Source organism: Lepisosteus oculatus, chromosome 15 (assembly GCF_040954835.1).
Source record: "Lepisosteus oculatus isolate fLepOcu1 chromosome 15, fLepOcu1.hap2, whole genome shotgun sequence".
NCBI lineage: Eukaryota > Metazoa > Chordata > Actinopteri > Semionotiformes > Lepisosteidae > Lepisosteus > Lepisosteus oculatus.
Genome location: NC_090710.1, coordinates 2,815,141 through 2,830,535, shown reverse-complemented (window position 1 = coordinate 2,830,535; position 15,395 = coordinate 2,815,141). Strand labels below are relative to the sequence as shown.

Genomic DNA, 15,395 nt, shown 5'->3' with positions numbered 1-15,395 from the left:
GAAGAGCCTGAAGCGTTTCGTCCTGCTTCGCTGGATTAGGATATCTATCGCTCTGCAGGGCTTGACAGATCTGCACGCGGGCGCGGTGCTTACATCTCGTGGCCGGGTAGGTGCGGTCTCTGGCAGTCGGTCAGATTCAGGGGATCGGCCCAAGGATCACACACGGGCTGGGGGCCAGTGGGGAGGAGGAGCTGCTCTGCATGAACCTGGTGCGTCTTCTGGTGAGAGCCCACAGAGACAAGATTAAGACTTTCAACAGCTGGTGACGGTTCACACCGCTGTCATCTGGCATGCAATTACAAACTTAGTACAACCCCTTCTTCACACATGCCCAGATTTCCTCTTGAACATGACTGGGCTGATGCCTTCTTTCTGCAGCTCCCTGTGTACCGTATAATTCCACTCTTTTTTCCTGCCAGCATCTGTACGTGTCCCAGAATGCTGGTTGTCTTAGATTTTCACATTCAATGTGTAAAAATGAAGGTATGTGTTTCTAACAGTTGCTTTTGGGAAGTATTTTTATGAGACATGAGTTTGGAATGTTGAGTCTGTGTCTGATACAATTTGTCAACAGTCAATTTAGTTTAAAGCAGGGTCACGAATAACCAAATGTGCATACAGTATATCCAACTCCTCCCCTATACTGTTACATAATGTACTACAGTATATAGCATGTAAGGCTTAAAGACATAAGTAACCCTGCCTTATATGGTCATTCAAGTACTTATGCGTTGGCTTTAAGTTAATTAAAATAACACTGATCCAGTAAAACAAACAGTAGCAAACACGACTGTCTAGTAATCAGCTAAAACAAATAACATGAATTCCTCCCCTGCGTCCAGCAGAGGTCTGCACTTTCTCTCCCTGCTCTCCCAGCCTGTCATTCCCCACCCAGCTGACACAGAACCGGGAGTGTTCGTTACACGATAAAAACAAGTCCAGACTGAGATGGGGATGCTGGGTAATGCGTCGCTGGGCAGGTGGCAGGGAGGGACTCACTCACTAGCTAGATCTGCCACACAATCCAGTTTCTTGCACAGCTAATTTGAAAGTTGACGTTAACATCCTTTGGCTCAATTTCATCCTGCTCTGTTCTTCTTTCACCCACAAGATGGATGGAGGGGTGGCACTGTGGCTAAGGATCTGTGCCTGTAGCTGAAAGGTTGTCGGTTCAAATCCTGCAGCTGACACAGGACTCCTACTCCATTGGGCCCCTGAGCAAGGCCCTTAACCCCAGCTGCTCCAGGGGTGCTGTATAAATGGCTGAGCCTGTGCTCTGACCCCAGGCTTCTCTCTCTCCGCCTTTGTGTCTCATGGAGAGAAAGCTGGGGTAGGCGGAAAGACAAATTCCTAATGCAAGAAATTGTATTTGGCCAATAAAGTGATTGTGATCTTAATCTTAAAACACCATTGGCCAGACCAAATCGTAAATGTTAAAGAGACCCTACATTACTGTGCTGGTACCAAGGGTTATTGTAAAATGATGCTGTCAAACCTTTTGAATTCCTCATTCAATAATAATTAATCGATCATCGAGGACACAATATTTCAAACAAAGTTGAGGTAATTCCAGTCAAAAATGAGTGTAAATTGTAAATTGCAAATTGTATTGCAATTACAAATGGAAAAGGCTAATTGAAAAATAAACTTTCCCATCCACTTGCACTTTCATAAACATCGAGTAGGAAACTGAAGTTAAGAACACTGGTTTCACATGCAAGTAAGCGTGCAATAGCAACACACTTGAATTATTCTAAAACTGATGAAGTCTTCTCTAGAACACGAGGCACTTCTGTACAGAAAAGGTTGCAGGGGTCTGGAACAAACTGCCCAGTCTTCCATCAAAGCCGATACTCTGGCTTCTACCAGATAATGGCTGGAAGAGACCCTTGTGTCAATTAAGCTACTATCAACCAAATGATCTTGGCGGATCGAAAGGCCTCCACTTGTTAATAAGGTATTAAATCTGCCGCTTCAGTGTCATTTTTAAGGAAAGCTATTTTCCCAAGGCAGGCAAACCTATCTTGTCAACCTCTAAGATGAAGCAGCTTGCAATGGTGGGCAAGGCGTGTCGGCCGATCTTCTCTCCCTCTGAACCTTTCTCATGTCCTTCTGACGCCCAGCTGGCCACGCAGTGCAGAGCTCCCGCCGTCAGGCTTACATGCACTTGCGAGGGCCGTGACGGCGTGTCCCTCTCTGGCTGCTGGTGTGAGTCCGGCCTGCTGCTACCACTCCCTGTCCCGGCCGCTCCCGGATTCCCTGAGCTCTCCTGAGTCCCGGAGCCATCCGAGAGTGGAGAGAGCGGCGACAGCATCCTCCTGTCGGCGTCCGGAAAGGGACTGGCATAGCTGTGGGAGGAATGCAGGCTTAGCCGTTTCGCGGTCTGAGCTGTATCAATGACACCGGGACTGGGAAAGCACAGGAAATAAGACAAACTGTAAGAGAAGAGCTGTTTCCCACTCCAAGTCCTAAACCTTTCTGCTCTCATTTACCTCTTTAAATTATTTTTCACGCACTTAATGAATTAATTAATGAAGGTTTAGAATAAGGATAGTATGAACATGAAGAATAAGTAGTGAGTATGAAACATGTACTGTACTTGCATACTTAATACTAATCAATTGTAGCTAATTTTCTCAAATTTTTAGTCCCAGTTAACAGCTTTGCAACTCTCTTTTCTGCACTTTCTTCCATCCCTTTTATGCTTTCAAAGTTACGTTTCCACAAAGCAGGAAGCAGAAAGCTTGCTGAACAGTTTTTACTTGACAACCGACGGGTTCAAGGCCTGCGGTGGTGGTGGTGTTTCGGAAACCACACTAACGGGACCGGCATGCTTACGCGCTGGCGGCAAGGTCAGCGTACGCTTCCGGCGGCAGCATTTCCCTGGAGACAGTCAGGGCCGGTGCGGCGTCTTTGTGACTCCTCTTGTGCTCTCTGTGCGCGCTGCTGTTTTCGCTCTGGGACAAGCACACACACCAAAACTGGTTATATAGGCCTCAGTTCCTCCTGCGCCCCTGGCCGAGGGAAGAACCCGACATGTCACGCGCTTTATAACTAAGAAAGACAATTCTGCAAAATGGCTGGGCCTTTGGTGAAGTGGTCCAGGAGGTGACCTGACCCCTAGTGTTAATGCCACAGAGTGACCAGAGTGGCTACAGGGCAGCAGGTCAGGGACTATATTGACTTTATGTTTGCTGTACTATTGGGTAATAGTGGCCGGTGTTTGTGGTGTCTGTTTCCTCCCTCTAATCAAAGCCTTCAAGCACAAATACTGGGGCAAAACCAATCAACAAGGGCTAAAGGACACACTATTTGCTCAGAAGCCATTCAGTTACCACAAAGGATGGGATGGCATGTTGGGGTGTGTGGTGGTACTGAGCCAGAGCAGACTGGACTTGGGGCAGAGGGGATCAACAGGAAGACAAAGGAGAGACAGAGAGGGGGCATAAGGGACCTCATTGTTCGGGACAGCAGCGACTGAAGACGATGCTGTCACGAACCGCATTCCTATGAGCACCTCTCACCGTAGATATTCTCACACTAATGAATCAATTGTCATTCCTCATGTTCTTCCCTATTTATACCCTCTCACTCCACTCAGTCCCCGCTCACTAGTGAGAATAACCTTTGCCTTTCTCTTGTGTGCGTAAAACTCTCGACCTGATTTCTGGCTACCCGACCTTGTTTTTCCTACGGCTTCGACTTCGTCTCACCTCTCGTTTTGGATTTGGATACTCTCGACCTGACTCTTGTGATACCCGACCTAGCTCTTCTACCTCGACTACGACTTTTGCCTTTGGGATCTGGACACCAATCACTAGCTACTACCTACAGGCTCAGTGCTGCATAGGGTCCAACCAGGTGCTCCTAACGCCATCCTTGACAGATGCTCAATGTCACGATCGTAAACCACTCCTCTTAAGGACGCTCCAGCCCTTCCTTGTTTATTCTTTATCTCCTGCACCTGCCTCCGGTTCCTGCCCCCGTCCTATAAAAGCCAGACGTTCCTGCCTATCGGGGCTCAGCTTTGGAAGATGGACGTCTGGAAGCCCACCTACCCGCGAGTCCAGGAGCTTCACAGGCTTCACAACGGTGTCCTGACCATCTGGGTCTGGAACTGGGAGCGCCTGGCCCTGTTCCACCCTTTTATTCCCCCTGACCCTTCGCTGGATCCCGCTCCGGCTTTTAACCTTGTTCGTCAGTGTCAGGATGGATCACCCGGCTTTGGAAATTGGCTCACTCTGTTTACTCTCATGGACTCCCTTTGGACTTGTTTGCCTCGGAACCCACCATCCTGAACACCAGCGCACCTTGGACACGCCCCCTGTTCTTCTTCCAGCCCCTATCCTAGTCTTTTTCCCCTGTGTTTTCTCACTCCTCTCCGGATTGTGCTGTCTGCATAGGGTCCTGAAAAAACGCACCGTGACACTCGAGACCACCGAGAAGACCGCACAACAGGGTACCAGATAGTGCTGCTCTGAGAGAACAGCAATGCTGGGGATATGGCACCCCTGTACCTTGCGTTTCCTCCTGTGGTCTGCTGACTCCATGTCTGAGGGATACAGGTGCCTCATGGTACTCCTGTGGGCCGAGCCGTCCGATGTCTCTCTGGGGCAAGAGCCAGGCACCCGAGCCAGGAGAGCCAGGTCAATCTTCACCAGCAGGGACTTCAGCCCTCTAGTTTGCTTGAGGTGGGAGAGCAGCTCATTGCGTCCGAAAGGCACGAGAGTGTAGAGCGCCTCCTCCTGGCCGCGCGGGATCTCTCCGGCCACCTGGACACGCTCCGGGCGCGGCCTGGTCCTTCTCCCGCCGTCCTGGAGCCTCCTCTGCCGCTGGCTGGAGGTGGAATCCGCCGGGACTTTGGCAACGGCCGGCGGGCTGGGCTCCGAGTCCGAGTCGGAGCAGGACGTGGACGACCGAGCGGCGTCTGTCGCCGCCCTGGATTCGGGAACGGTCCGGATGGGCCTCCTCCTCTCATGGGCTGCCACCCACTCTTTCCATTGGCCTGCGCTGTTGGTGTGAGGCCTCTGCTTGGGCTGCACCTCCAGAGAGTCCGTTTCCAGCTCCTTCTGCTCAACCGCGCGAACCCAGCGCTTCAGCGTCTCGTTGGCAGGAGACCCCACGGCCTCCTTCCTAGCTTGCGGTTTCCACTGCGCGCTGCCTTCGCTGTGGCGCGAGGGCGGAGGACGGACGCTGTCGACTGTGACGGCTCTGTGCTCGGTCCCAGCTCTGGGCTGAGGTCCCGCTGGGCTCCGGCTCTCCTTCTCCCTGGGGCTTTCCCACGCTGCCGGAGACTCGCCGCAGGCCGACTGCTCCGAATCGGAGGGGCTGAGGTCCTCCTCCTGGTTTGTCCCGCTTTCTGGCTTCCCGGAAGGTTTTTTCACCTTTTTCAACCACTCGTTGAGCTGCCACTGCGTGGAGGACGGCTGCTCTGTCTGGAAGGCGAAGCAGAGTGGATAAAAGTTAAAGCATGTGCTACGGAAGCTCTCCCTGCCCCAACTCGCGAGCCTCTGGGCGTACACAGTACCACTCCACAAACAGCGGACAACTCCTCCACACCAAAATCTGTCCTCTGCCTCAACAGATTTACCCCATCTAGATTTCACGGGGTGACGTCACTTCTGTAGCTTGCTCAGCGCGCTGAGCCCTGCTACACTTACAAAGTTATTTTTAACCAGATGAAGACAAGTGCCATGTTGTCAGTAACGTTTTAAGACTGGGAACTGTAAGTCTTGTGGTAAAATGCTGCTGCTCTGGTCCAACATCTATAAGTGCATTCATCTTTTTTCAACAAATTCTATTTACAGTTTTGCTTCTTCCAGAATTCTTACAATTTCCCCTGTGTGGTTTAGAAGGAGAGGTAAAAATATGTTGTTTCAGTTAATTCCTTTCATATAGAAATGTAAAGTTCTTTGAGCACAATCACAAACCTTCTTTTTGAATTATATTCACACAGCTAAACCACAGTTTTCCGCATTCCATGATTATTATTATTTCCCTGTTTATTATGTATTTTCTGGAGCTGGGAAAGTCAGAGCCGGAAGTCATATTACTCTAGTATCGGTTTTGTTATAACGGTGATATGGTGGGTTTGATGGTGAAAATTTAAATGTCCATTTCTAAGAAATAAAAGGTGAAATTGCCTAAACTTAAACAGAAATAAGTTTAAAAAACAATTCCGTGTAAAACGTAAAGTCTAAGACCTCCAATTTACATATCAAAATAGATTAAATTTCCAGGTATACGCAGCGCCTTATTCTGTGATTCAGAACGAGGCAACAAAACTTCTGGTGACGTGTGTGACCTTTGACATTTTAAACAAGCCTGCTTGTGAATACATCTCTTTTAATTCAATAGAAATATTGCTCTCAGCTTCGAGACGGTTTTGCAGACAAAATATAACACACATGTTAACTGTGTATGCAGATCACATCAGAACACTTCTGTGGTGAAAGATCTGCTGCGCAACCTATATTTATTCAGTTGTACATCACATTGCATTAGTCATTACAGAGACTAGTGAGCAGGAAGGGCCGCATCACATTGCAAGTGGATGCGAGTTTGTGACAACATGGTTACTTACAGTACTTTCACAAATTTTCACGATTTTGTGCTTAAAAATTTGTAAAATATGTAATTTTTTTCTTTACCATCAGTTAATTTGTTTCATTTCCGAAATTTAATAACTGCATGGACTGCAGTTCCTCTTTAAATATTTTGGGAAATCGTTGGAAACACAGCATGAAACCTGTGTTGGAAACACAGTTGGAAACCTGTGTTGTGATTATGTCACCAATAAACCAATCAAAAAATGATGGGACAAAAAATAAAATGGAGAAAGGTTACGTTTTTAAATTGCTGGAGCTGCAGTATTTGCAAAAAAAAGGCAAGTGCTTGCTCACGGCTGTCAGCAGGTCATCGAAACAGTTAACATCTGAAACCCTCTGAGCAACGCACTCACGGGGTTCTGAGAGCTCTGGACCATGAAGGTCCTGGGAGTATCGGATCAGGAATATATATCCCAAGCAGAGATGTGACCAAACACCGGACTCCTCTGTTCTGCCAACAGAACTGAACGTCTGCAGGGAGCTTGCGTCAAAGGAAAATTAAACAAGCCTACAGGTTTCAGGTTTATTTTTGTGCCTTCTCTTCAATACATCAACAGCCCTAAATCTCGCCCTGAAAGAAATAATCATGGAAACTTGTCCTCCTTTTCTGTACTAATGTTCAACCCCCACCCTCCACCCAAAGTCATGCCTAAAATTCCCCCTTCATGCCTAAAAGACACTACATCTCTTGTACCCTTCAAGCCCCTCCTTCACAGGGGAGTCTGTGGTGTTTCCATTTAATTCTATGCATGTGAAACACAGAAGGGTTCCCTAATCTGCAATGCCTCTGTGTATCTCAGTTTTATTGTCAATACACTGCCACACATAATTCCAGCACATGTGCATATTTTAAGACGTTGTCTTTCTCTAAGGAAACGTGAAAGTCAGTTTTACATGACCGTCTGTGTGAGGCTGGACTTCAGGTATAACTTTTTTCGTTGTTGTTTTAAATGTTTTATTTTGTCAAAGTTTGTTATTTAATTCTCCTTTTTGTCCAACTGCAGGAAAGGATCCATGAGTCCCTGAGAAGGCGCAGAATGTGTGATTAGAAATTGATTTGCAAGATTAAGAAATAATGCAAATCAATCAATAAAACTTCAGGCAGCAGTGGGTTCGTGATTAGAGGTCTGTGGGTTCGAATCCCAGGCAAGACACTGTTGTTCTACCCTTGAGCAACAACCGTCGCCCACTTAGGCCCAGTAAAACCAGCTTTACAGATGGGCGCAATGGGCGATAGAAGTGTCAGCTGAATCAATTAGTGTGAATGAACAGGTCTCCCACAATACATGCTCAATTACGGCAGTGCAATAAGGTATCCTTTAGCTTTAATGTACTACAGAGGTTTAAAGGCAGAAAAGAAGCAGAAAGTGTGCCGGTGACACAGTTCGAGAGCTGCGTCGGCACCCAGTTGTTTGCAAAGGAAGAAGCAAAGGTTCATTCCAGGCGGAAGAGCCGAAAGGAGAAACACCTGAATAAAGTACAACAGGTGCAATCTTATGTTTCATCTTTCTACTTTTCAGCCCGGAAGCAAGCGCTCAGGTTGAAGGGTTTCATGTTATAGCTCCGTTCAAGCAATGGTAGAGTTTCCAATGGGCCTGGAACGGCTTTCAGTTGCTGCGCACAGGTGCGTAACTAATGCCCTGCTTTTTTGCCATTGGAAGAAAAGATGAGGAGTTCGACCCAAGGAGCCTGTCGCTCTTTTGTAGCGATCTACCTTTTTACTGCTTTAAGAAAGTGACACTGAACCTGAGCACAAACAATTAAAAAAAAAATTATCTTCTGAAGCGAGCCATCCCGGAACGTGACTGCTGCAACGACGTGCAAACACATTTATTTTCTAGCAAGACCCCCTTCTACCCCCCGCCCCCCAGGCTCTCAAGCACATGTTCTATAAATGGCCTTCCTGGGGCTCTGGGCTGAGAAAACAGGCCAGCGCCAGGGAGCCGCGGCAAGGCCTGCGCCAGGAGATCTCCCACCTTCTGTGGGGAGCAGCCGCCTGGGGGAGGGAGAGGGCAGGCAAGGGCAGCTCCCGCGGAAAATACTCGCCGGTCTGGACGTTACCTCGGAGGTGAAGCAGGGCGGGGGCCGGCGGCCGGCGGGGTCGGGGTCAGGATCGGGGTCGCTGGCGGCGGGGCTCTCGCTGCGCGACTCCCAGCTGCTCTCTGAGGCGCTGGAAGAGCTGGAGCTGCTGCTGCTGGAGCTGCTGCTGGAATGCCTGGATCTCTTGCCATGCGAGAGGTCCGGCGGCGGCGGCGGCGGCGCGGGGCTGTCAATCAGGGGGAGCGAGAGGTCTCAGTTTACCAGCAGCCCTGAGGAGCAGCTGGCCACCAGAGCGAGCCTGGAGCGAGGAACTCGGAGACGGAGTGAAGGACAGCTCAGGAGCTATCGGCAGACGTTCGGGAGCCAGTGAACCGTCTCGAATCCTGCTGATCTCCTGGATCACAAGACCAGCGGGATTTAAGAACCTACCGTGTCTTGGAGAGCACCCCAAGCATACGATTACCTCACCGCATTTGGCCTTTCTCATAAGTTCAGCTTATCATATCACACTCGAAACCCAACTCAACCCTAAGAGACCTGAGAAACATAGGCCAATGCTTTTAGGAACTGTGCTACTGGGACAGCAGACTGGAATTCAGCTTTCCTTAAGAAGTGCTACAACAGCCCGATGGGATTCAAAAGAGAAAGAAGTGTTTTGGGTTTGAGGGCGCACAATGGACAAGTTACCCTAAGTCACCAAGTTGCCAAGTCTTTCCAAAAAACAACGACAATCAGTGAGGAAGTCTTCCTTACAACAGAAGAGATTGGGCCTCAAATTTGAAAAAATCTCCAAAAATGTTGGCTTTTCCAAAAATTAGAGGTATTTCATTTACCTGTAACTGTAACAGAATAATGGCTGCAAATACTGTACATCCAGATATTTTAAAGAATTCAGCTAATACCATTATGTCTATACTGCTACATATAATAATAATAATAATAAGAAGAAGATTTCTTGCTGCACAGAAAAGGCACTGTGGTTTAGGGTCTTGAAGGCTGACAGGGTGATTTTTCAGAGCAGTCTGCTCCTGTTGCTTTTTCAAAAGTTATTCATGTTTTTCTTTTAAACATTCACAGATTCATAGCTGCAGACTGAAACTCCAGGTTTAGGAGCTTGAATTGGACATTCTAATCTTGGGATAGAAAGAGTGGAGCAAATTTTGCAGAGGAGAGGAGCAAATGTCTTGTTTCACAGAATGGGTGAATGCACTGGTGTCACAGACTTGGTGTCACAGATGGTGTAGATTTCGACTGTATTACCGCTGCTCTTCTGCACTGTTAGGATCTGGGTGATGGGCTTCAGGCTTTGAAACAATATTTAAAATCCAGATGTGCTGATCTGGAAAAACTATTCATCCCCCCGCAGCAAACATTTTTGTCCGATTAAAAGAGCTTGTTGATCAGTGAGCTCCTAGGCCTGTCTGTGAAGGCAGCAGCTGTTTCTCCACACTGCTGTGTGGAGTGATCATTCATCCAGGCTGCAATAGCACACTCCTGTGAGATTCCACACGGCACTTTCTCTTTCTGACAAAGGTTTGCTTGTCCAGATGGACAAATGGGCCAGCGGTGGGGATAAAAAAAAATCAAAAGCTTGGACTTTTGTTTTCCATTGACCTGGCTGCAGGAGAACCAACAAGATGTCTCTTGTTCAGAACTGGAAAGTAGGAGCTATAGACTGAAAATGTAATTACTCCAATTACTCCTAACGTCACAGTGAGAGCTGGCCACTGGCTTTGCCTGTCCAAGTTCCGCCCACCTCCTGACCCAGCAGTGATTCTGAAGGCATACTGTACCTGCTACAGCACCTGCAGTCAAGCCCCTGCATTGAGATCACACCCTGGGCAGCCCTGAGCACTGGAGTCACACAGGCCCCAGTGAGCCTCTAGTCTGCTGACAGGGAGGACTGCTCCACTCGCAGCAGCCCAGGAGAGTGATGTCATTGCAACAGGCTCATTACGTGCTCTCAGCCCTGTCGTGCCTATCTACCCTGCCCAAGCGTGCTGGTTCCTGTGTGGGAGCAAGCAGTGTTGACAGCTATAAAAGCTGCAGTGATAAATCAAGCACATGGTCATGGGACCAGTGTTGGCCAATCATTATGGGTTTTAGCATCGCTGTCCAGCGATCATGGATCCACATTACACATACTCCTAGCAACACTTTACACACTCTAGCAACTCACTGTAAGGTTACTATGCATTATCGGCCCGAGCGCTAACAGCCTCTTTGAACCAAACTGACTGACTGGATTACTGGTCCTGTAAATATTCTTCTAATCCGGGTCACAATGCCTTACCTCTGCCCCACACCTTCCCTTGAAGAAATAAAATACATTCCTCAATTGATGAAAGGGAAACTGCAATGCTGCAATTTCGGGATTAGAAAGAATTAGCACTGATGAGTTCATTTCAAATTACAATAAAAGGAAGATGTACATAGTAACTTAAAAAAACCTCAAGTTTTACATCACAAAATAGATGGTTTCTAATTTTAGGTATGTGCAGTGCCATATTCTGTGATTCAGAATGAAGCAACAAAAACTTCTGGTAATGTGATGCGGCTTATAACATTGTAAACAGCATTGTAAAAAATCCAAAATATTGCTCTTGACTTTGAGACAGTTTTGCCGACAAATATTACTTGTTTGTTGACTCGAATGCAGATCGCATTGGAACATTTCTGTGTTGAAATATCTGCTGTACAACCTGTACTTAATCGCTTGTACATCCCATTACATTAGTCATTAAAGTGATTAGTGAGCAGGAAGGGCTGTCACAGTTCACGTGAACTCTCGACAAGATGGACGCTATCCAGTACTTTCACAAAGCTCCCCCTTTTGTGCTTAATTTGGAATTTGTAGAAATTTTTCTATACCATCAATACATTTATTTTGTTACCGAGATTTAATAACCAGTCTGAGAAACTGGGACTCAAGTCCCCCTTTAAATGATCTCTCTCACACACACATACTGTAACACAAAACAACCCACTGAAGGTCTTTCAGAAGTACACCTGCAAAGTTTTCACAAGGGGACAGGAAGGAGTGCTCTGTGGGAGGCAAAGAAGCGATTACCTTTCATTATCGCCCCAGGGATCAGACCTCGGAGAGCCCTGCGGACAGACAGGAGAATGAGAGTGATTATAGAACGTGCCGCCATTTCCAGTCTTTGAAAACTCCTGTCAGCCCTGTCACTCTTGGCAATACAAATGAGTGAAGAGGGATATCTGGGAGCTCCTCCTGAGCACACTTCAAGTGCCCTCCTGCTTTTACAGAGCGATGGCTGAGGCCCAGCATGCTAAATTGTGATTAAGCAATAAGACACGAGAGGCCATGCTATATCGTGAATATAATCGCAGTTAAAAGGTGTTGTTAGGCCCGACGCAAAGCGGATATGATAAAGGAAAAAATATGATAAAGGATGAAAAGACTTGTTTTTTTGTTTATTTCTTGTGCACATTTATTTGAACATCTCCATCGCTCGTACAAGCCTGAAGAGTATTTTTAACAGGTATCCAGAACAGCTTCTCGGCCTCAACACAAGAGCCCTCCCATTTTGAGTGCTTCCTTACTTCTCCTGTATCAGTCATAGACTGGAGCTTTCCTCAATGAAGTTCCAGTTGTGGAGACTATGTGGGAGTACATTTAAAAGTGATAATAGGAAGGATTTTCTGAACTACATGCCTGTTGGAGTGTGGAACAAGCTGCCCAACCATGCGGTTGAAGCTGATACTTTTGGTCTCATTCAAAAAAACAACTGGATGAGATCCTTGGCTCCAAACTAGCTACTAACTAGCAAACCGGCTGCACTTTCCCAATAGCATCCTCTCGTTAGTATGTGATCTTAAGTTTTAAAATAGGAGGGGATGTGTTCGGCGTCCACTCTCACACAGAGTGGACTCCCAAATAAAAACAATCACATACATTTATTCATGTACAGTAGATGCGGCTGTACGAAAACTCATTCAACCACCTGGCTGGGCAGCTTGTTCCACACTCCCATGACCCTTTGAGTAAAAAAGCGCCCCCTCTTTGGATCTCGGTTTCCCAATCTCCACCTGTGCTCTCCGGTTCGTGTTTCATTTCACTGTTCATCCTGAAGAAGTCCATTGCATTGACATTGTCAGGGCCTTTGAATATTGTAAATTCTGATATGGGGTCCCTTCACTTACATGCACTCTTATGAGAAAGTGCCTTTTAATGTGCCCATTTTTCGTTTACTCTGCTTTTTTGAGGAAATCAAGAACTGCCTGTGGATGCAAGGGTGCATTTAGATCAATTACAATAGGAGGTCCTTATTGTATTTTCTTGCACAGGAGGTAATTTGCCAGGTCGTATTATGTGCAGGAAATGAAGGGATTTTTAAAGAAAGCCAAGAGAGGAATCTGCTCTCTATGCAAATGGTGCTTGGACCCAAATGACAAGAAGAAACTCTTTTAACCCGCTTGCATTCTATGTCAGTCCAACAGCGAGGTGAGTGAACACAGGGCCTTTATTTTTTGTGTTTAACTACTGAATGAAAAGGCTCCTTTCAGGTCTCCATTTCTTTCTCCATTCTGTTCCTGTCATCCCAATTGGGTTTGCCTTCACAGAAACACGTGGACAAACCTGCAAAAAAACATGGCTCATTGGACTTGGACCCCAGTTCCCACCAAACAGCTGAACCTTTAAATACTTCTTACTTTTAATCGGCCGTTTTAAAAAAAAAAACAACAACAACGAAAACATGTTGAAACCCAGCCTTCACTTTCAACACTGGGGCAAAGAAAAACCTGAGCCCACCAGACTGGCCGCGTCTGATTCAGGCCGGCTGGAGCTCCAGTATGTGAGGAATGCTGGCACGCGGGGTTGGGGGGGAGACTGGTTGAAATCCCAGAGGAAGTGCGGACCAGGCCGACGGGATGAAATCACAGCCCCCAGTCTTAACGGGGAGCACAAAGGGGCCTTTTAGGCGGAGCTGGCCGGCTCAGCGCGGATTTACACAGAGTGGAGCGCATTCTCACATTCACACTCCGCAGGCTGGAGCCACAGAGAGGCAGGCAGCTTCGCCTGGGCTGCTGAAGCAGGAAGCCCTTCGCCGGGCACGACGAGCCACGTGGAGACACGTCAAGCCTGGGATTCTACCTCCTGTGCTGCATGGCACACAGTCTTCAAAAACACAAGCCTGAGGGCACAAGTGGACTCTACATGGAAGCGAATTTAATAATAGCATGCACCTCTTTAGACAAAGAGTGGTGGGCGTATGGAACAACCCCCTGAGCTACATGGTTGAAGCCGATACTTTGGCTTCCTTCGAGAAACAGCTGGATGAGATCCTCAGATCCATAACTCAGACTAGGGGCTGAATGGCCTCCTCTCGTCTGTGTCCATTCTTATTTTCTCATGCTATAAGACAAATCTTTTGCTACACAACATGACAAGAGCGCCTGAGCATCGCTGTCAAATACTGACATCATGATGAAACCAGCAAGTGGATGTCGTCAAGCTACTGACCATGTGATCTTGACTCTGTATGACTTTAACTGGTGTCACTTAGCCCAGGTTTGCAGGTGCAAAGACAATCCCAAAAACGGAGAGCTCAGTGGAACACTGATAGTGTCTCGGATCAGACAAGTAATGTGGTGATCAATACTTCTATTACTGCCATTACTGCTAGCTTCAATACTTCACTATTATATCAGCATGTCAGCCACTCAGTTTCCCGAGCTTCTTACAGCACATGAGGCTCCTTGACACAGCGAGTTAACTTGCACTATATCATCCAAATGAATATTGCTCCTCATTTTCTCTGACCATTCTCTCTTAGGGGGAATGTGCCATTAATGTCAGTTTATGGTATTAATATGCTGACATTCTCCCTGTTAACAATATTAACGTAACTTCTCTTTCATTGAGGATATCATTCAGCTCGAATATACCCCAGGGGTGGTGTGGGTTACAAACATCTCTGGCCCTGTTTGAAGGAATGTACTTTCCTGGTTCCAGATAAACTTCAGATTGACTGGACAGTTAACGTGTGCCTGAGGCAGATGACACACGACAGGCCGGACCCCAGCTTTGTGCCTTTAGATCAAAGTCAAGTCAATACACTGACCACCTCACACAAACACCTGCCTTACAGTTTGCAATCCTGGGCACACTACTATTGACAATGTGTTAATACAGATTAGGTCAACCACTTTCAATTGCTTTCCCAAAAAACTTAGAACATCTCCCAAACTCTCAGTGGTCATTAAAGATCCCCGGGCATTTCGATAAGAGTATGGAGTTATCCCAGTGTCCGGGCCAAATTTCCCCCCTCTGCCTTTACCGTGGCGTCCAGATTGTCCCCATGTAAGATTGGTTTGCACCTGCCCTGCGAATGACTGGTGCCTCGTCCAGGGTGTACCCTGCCTTGCGCTCGATGCTTGCTGGGATGGCTCTGGCTACCATATGCAATAAAGCGGTTTGGAAAATGACATGACATGACATCTCCCAGACACTTTTATAAATAATGATACTTCATCATTTGGAAGTATTGGTATGCCCTGTGTGGCTCAGGGCTGCAGTGGTTAGAATTGCTGTCTCACAGCGCAGGGGCCCTGGCTTCATTTCTGGATCTGAGATGCTATCTGTGTTTATACATTCTGCCCAGCTTTCCTCCAGGTGTTCTGTCCAGGGACATACTGGTATGTTATTAGCTTCCAGGAAAATTGGCCCTGGACCAAGTGTGTCTGTCTGCCCTCCGATGGACTGGTGTCCTGTCCAGGGTG

General features: G+C 47.3%; 1 protein-coding gene across 3 annotated transcripts in view; it reads right to left on the bottom strand.

Moving 5' to 3' along the window:
• aff3 (AF4/FMR2 family, member 3) overlaps positions 1–15,395 on the bottom strand; it is a 46,143-nt gene that overhangs the window by 10,844 nt on the left and 19,904 nt on the right. For 2 of the 3 annotated variants that reach the window (XM_069179054.1, XM_015363360.2), the window contains exons 7-12: positions 11,719–11,756; positions 8,670–8,874; positions 4,518–5,435; positions 2,839–2,957; positions 2,162–2,348; positions 94–218 (exon numbers count right to left, since the gene is read on the bottom strand). In XM_069179054.1, the coding sequence (XP_069035155.1) occupies positions 94–218; positions 2,162–2,348; positions 2,839–2,957; positions 4,518–5,435; positions 8,670–8,874; positions 11,719–11,756 (1,592 nt within the window). The remainder of the gene's footprint in view (positions 1–93; positions 219–2,161; positions 2,349–2,838; positions 2,958–4,517; positions 5,436–8,669; positions 8,875–11,718; positions 11,757–15,395) is intronic. The other variant, XM_069179053.1, reaches the window with a different exon arrangement.